The sequence below is a fragment of the Cornus florida genome, unplaced genomic scaffold (genome assembly GCF_030987335.1).
Source record: "Cornus florida cultivar Cherokee Brave unplaced genomic scaffold, ASM3098733v1 CherokeeBrave_3.0.0_Hap2_Chr10, whole genome shotgun sequence".
Classification (NCBI taxonomy): Eukaryota; Viridiplantae; Streptophyta; class Magnoliopsida; order Cornales; family Cornaceae; genus Cornus; species Cornus florida.
In genome coordinates this window covers 31259840-31264918 of record NW_026775580.1, presented here as the reverse complement: position 1 = coordinate 31264918, position 5079 = coordinate 31259840, and the positions used below count along the sequence as shown (strand labels likewise).

Sequence of the window (5079 nt, the reverse complement as noted above, 5' to 3'; positions counted from 1 at the left end):
ACAATATAATTGGACCCATCACTAGTTTTGATCTACCACCTTTGACGAGTCCAAGGCCTCCATGATTCAAGAACAAAATCTTGAAACTTGGTTGCGCGAGTGCAACCCTAATAGGTCACAAATTACACTAATTTCCCTTGAAATTTTGTCAAATTACACACAAATAGAACATTTAACCTTTATTATTTTGATGTCCCTTGAGATTTGGTGCTTGTGTTCAATGACACCCTTGTCATTAAAGAAAATTTAAAAAATGACTAAATTTTCCTTTCATTATATTTATGGTTAATTTCACTGACACCTCCTTCAGTTTTGGCCAAATATCACATTGAAATACCTTTTGAAAATTATTATCACTTAAGTCCAATTTTACTTTTCCATCACTGACGCCGTTAAAATTGTATGAAAAAACTATTTTGCCCATAATTTTCTAATACCATTTATTCCAAAATATCAGCTAACTAAAATGACTAATTTACCCCTTATTTATTACTCCTAATTTAGTCAAACCATGTATGACTAACTACTTTATATAAGGGGTAAAATCACATAACTTCTCCTACTTTTATTTTTGTAAACCCCACTACAATTAAACATGAATTACAAAACCGTTATCACATTGCCCAATTTTCGTCCAAGTCCGCTAAGTTAGTGTGACTTGACAAATTTAACCTTATTGTATAATGTAAAATTTAAAAATGTATTAATTGTTATAGAACAAATTACAATTGTAACCTTAGGGTCATTCAACTTATTGACAAGGCAACAAAACGAAGCATCCACCTATTTTAAGAAGATGAGTCGGGTCAAAGCATGGTCCTGTTCGGACATGCGGAAGGGTCTCAGGTGGTTCGACCCTGTTGGCTTCGGAGGAATGGTCGGTGCCGCCATCTTTGTCACCATCGGGCGCTATAGCCGCCACCACGCCGGCCCTGTCGTCGTGTTATCTTACGTCATTGCCAGGCTCTACATTCTCTTTTCCCTCTTCTGCCATCGAATTTGTCGTCGAAATTCCGTCGCCGGCGACGCCTTCAGCTAAATCATAATAATCACTTTTGGTTTGCATCAAATTTACACTTCAAAACCCATCTACAAATATACACATACATGTATATAAAATGTTTCTCTAATGTTATTTACTTTGATTTGATGTAAATTTGCAAGGGTGAATTTGCGACAATTCTAATCGGAGTGACCACTAACGCAAGCAAAGATATCATTACTAGATTGAACTGAGTTTTGAGCAGGTGTAAAGCAAGTAATCAAAGCCTAAAATTAAGGGAAAATGCTCATAAACTGAACTTCCACGTTTCATGGTTCTAGTAAATTCCCAACAAGCATAGAACCCTTTATACCAAATATGTTGAGAGTGAGGATTAAAACGACGATTCGTTAAAATTTATATACATTGGCAGGCGACAAGATGGTTGTGGGTGTCACTCATTAGACGCTGATGTGGTACGTTGACAAGTCAATACAACCCTAGTTAAATCCTACTTGGCAAGTTGAAAAGTCAAAGGCCTCGAAGGATTAAATCTCGAGCACTCTAAGCCCTGGCATCACTCCAAGCCCTCAAGCCTCGAAAGATCAAATCTCAAGCACTCTAAGCCCTGGCATCGCTCCAGGCCCCCAAGTCTCGAAAGATCAAATTTCGAGCACTTTAAGCCCTGGCATCGCTCCAGGCCTTCAAGCCTCGAAAGATCAAATCTTGAGCACTCTAAGCCTTGGCATCGCTTCAGGCCCTCAAGCCTCGAAAGATCAAATCTCGAGCACTTTAAGCCCTGGCATCGCTCCAAGCCCTCAAGCCTCGAAAGATCAAATCTCGAGCACTTTAAGCCTTAGCATTGCTCCAGGCCCATCAAGCCTTGAAACATCAAATCTCGAGCACTCTAAGCCCTGGCATCGCTCCAGGCCATCAAGCCTCGAAAGATCAAATCTCGAGCACTTTAAGCCCTGGCATTGCTCCAAGCCCATCAAGCCTCGAAAGATCAAATCTCGAGCACTTTGAGCCCTAGCATCGCTCCAGGCCCATCAAGCCTCGAAAGATCAAATTTCGAGCACTCTAAGCCCTGGCATTGCTCCAGGCCCAATAAGCCTCGAGAAGCTGATCCTCGAGCATTCTAAGCCCTGGCACCACACCAGGCCCATCGAGTCTCGAGAGACCGACTCTCGAATATCCCGAATCCTGGTGTTATGCCAAACGATGCTGTTTTGAAAGATTAGGGCTCCTTAGCACGAGATGAAGGTAGGATCTTCGTGTTATAGGAATCCATGTTTGGGAAACTTAGGAGGATCTTGGATTGGTGGACGAGAAGTTAAGAAGTGCCTTCGTTCTCGGCAAGGCCCAATTAACAAGATGATGGGATTATACATGTTGTGACAGCAAACCTTAAAATCACAATTAATGCTATGTCAGGCTTGACCAACCGACGGCCAAACAACATTTAATGCCCCTGATTAGGGGAGAAGTGACATGACAACATGGGACAAGGCTCGAGGAAAGGATTAGACCCTTCAGACCCCTAAATCTTCAGAATTACTCACGTAATTTGGATTGGGGGTGATGCATGCGGAAAAAAACCATGCATAGAAAGGACCATTGGATAATAACCAATGAAATCTAGATCTATAAATGGCACTGTCCTATGAAGAAAGAACCAACCTCCCGAAAGGAAGAAAAGCTGTCATGAAATACTGTATACTCGCCCTACCACCATCTTGATCTTGATAGTTGGTCTTCTTCTCCTCCTCCTACACTGAGCATCTCCTCTGTTTTCCTTCATATTTGTATTCCTGATATTTATATTTTATTGCTATTTTATTACCTTGTAAAAAAGAACCCCTACATTTTGGCGACTCCACTGGGGATATCAGTATAAGCAGATAGAATCACAGTATATGCCAACTCACCATTCGGAACCCTCTGTTGGAGGAGGTGGTGACGTTCCTCTTCACTCCCAGGCATCGTCACGTGCTTCCAATGTTCGTGCACCACATATCACAATGCTAGAAAGCTCAGCAGCCCCTTCCGTTCATGAGGAGTTATTGCAGTCCAACCGTGATCTCATCGGCCGCCTTGATAGGTTGGAAGCCTTGATCATGCAGAGTGCATGAGCCATAACTATTTCTCCCACTAGAGTTGCCCTTTCCGAGCATGATCAGCCAGGTAGTTCATCTACTCACGTGCCACCACTATGGTATCCACCGATGTAAGCCCAAGCAGCCTCAAAGCCCACCCCAGTTCAAGCGGTTCCACCGGCTAACCCTTCCCCGGAATATGTCACTGAGTCCATGCTACGTGATTTTTTCATGAAGCATGCCCCATCGGCTGCACGTGCGTTAGTTTTGCTTACGGAGCCTCCGTACCCAAAAAGCCTGGCTCAGACGCCGTACCCACAGGGGTACATCATCCCAAAATTTCCTAAATACAACGGCGTCAAAGAGGATGCCGATGAGCACTTGCAAAGATTCGTGGAATATCTAGGCCAACATAGCCATGACGAAATCTTACGCCTTCGAGAATTCTCCAAGTCTCTCATCGGGCTCGCGTACAGATGGTTTCGAAGTCTCGAGCCAGACTCAATCACCACTTGGCAACAACTCTCCCAAAAGTTCCACAACAAGTTTGGACAAGCCATTGAAAGGGTCACCACTCTCTCCATCACTAAAGAAACGCAAGAATCCAACGAGGAACCCCTCAAGTTCATTTCTCGCTTCCCAACCTGTGCAAGGGAATGCTTCGAGGGTAGCAGTGAAAGGGATCTGGTTAATATTTGCATACAAGGCATGACCAAGACCTACAGGATACACTTGGTCAATCTGGGTCTCAACAGCTTCAGCGATCTCACCACAGCTGTACGGAACATTTGTAAAGATCTCGCACCTCCCAGGGCAGAGGTCACTCACAAAGACACGCCGGTTGCTCCTCGCAATAATAGAACGAAAAAGCGTCGCAAGACAGATGTTAGAGCCAAGGGATCTCGAGCTAAGCGAACAAATAATCCTCCCCCATTCCTGGTATGCATGGAAGAAGTCGCCAGTACTCTCGAACAGTGGGTCAAGCATGGTGTAGTCGTGTTACCTGTTCCTCACAAAGAGCCAACCGCGCAGGATAGTGCGAGTCCAAATTTCGGTATCTTCCACCAAGCCACTACACATCCAACAAGTACCTGCAGGACTCTAAGGCGAATTTTTCAACAACGGCTCGAGGGTGGTGATCTTGAGTTGACCGTGCCAAAGGATGTGCGGCACAATCCATACCCTCGTCATCGCGGTGTGGCTGTGGTCACGTATTATGATGAGTTAGAAGAAACCAATTCCACGCAATCCAAGGTTCAAGTGCAATACGGTGAGGAAGAATGCTGCGCAGCCGCTTCGTCAAGTCATCCCCCCTCTCACCAGGCGCTATTGACCATTTCCTTCTCCGAATCTGACAAAAGTGTCTCTACCCCTCATAATCGTCCATTCTATATCACTGTGCAGCTCAATGGTAGGGAGTTCCGACATGCTTTTCTAGAGAACGGGTCTTCCATTAACATCATGCCATGGGCCACATTTCAGAAAGCTGGTTTGCCCCAAGACTGCCTTGTTAAAGAGGCCATCGAAGTTTATGGTTTCGGCAATGAATCTTACCAGACTCTCGGCTATGTAAATGTTGATCTCGTGGTTAGTAGATTTCGAGCTCCCACCAAATTCCATGTTATCAAGGCTGATACATCCTACCATGTGCTCTTCAGGCGGGCGTGGATACACCGTTTCGGCATAGTGGCTTCTACTTACCATCAATGTTTCAAGGGCATCTTAGGTAACAAAGTCGTCATGGTTCCGTGCTCTGATAAGCCTTTTGCCAAGCACAAGGCACACTTTATTGAGGCTCTCTTCTTTGATGAGTTGGATGATGAGGATGAAGAAGCAGAGGCGCATATAATTCGTACTCCGCTACCCAAATGGGAGGAGGTACAGCAGGGCATCTTTTACCCTACACAGTCATATGTTCCTCATCGCGACGCAGAAGTCGCTACCCCGCGGGTGTGCAAACGAGTGAGGCTACCGGATGAGCGATATGTCTATAGCTTATGA

The 5079-nt window shown here is 44.7% G+C and overlaps 1 protein-coding gene across 1 annotated transcript; it reads left to right on the top strand.

Annotated features, from left to right (window-relative positions):
• The first annotated feature begins 3291 nt into the window (after positions 1-3291).
• LOC132277464 (uncharacterized) lies at positions 3292-5079 on the top strand. Its single transcript, XM_059779318.1, has one exon. It carries the CDS (start codon positions 3292-3294, stop codon positions 5077-5079), a length of 1788 nt encoding a protein of 595 aa, XP_059635301.1.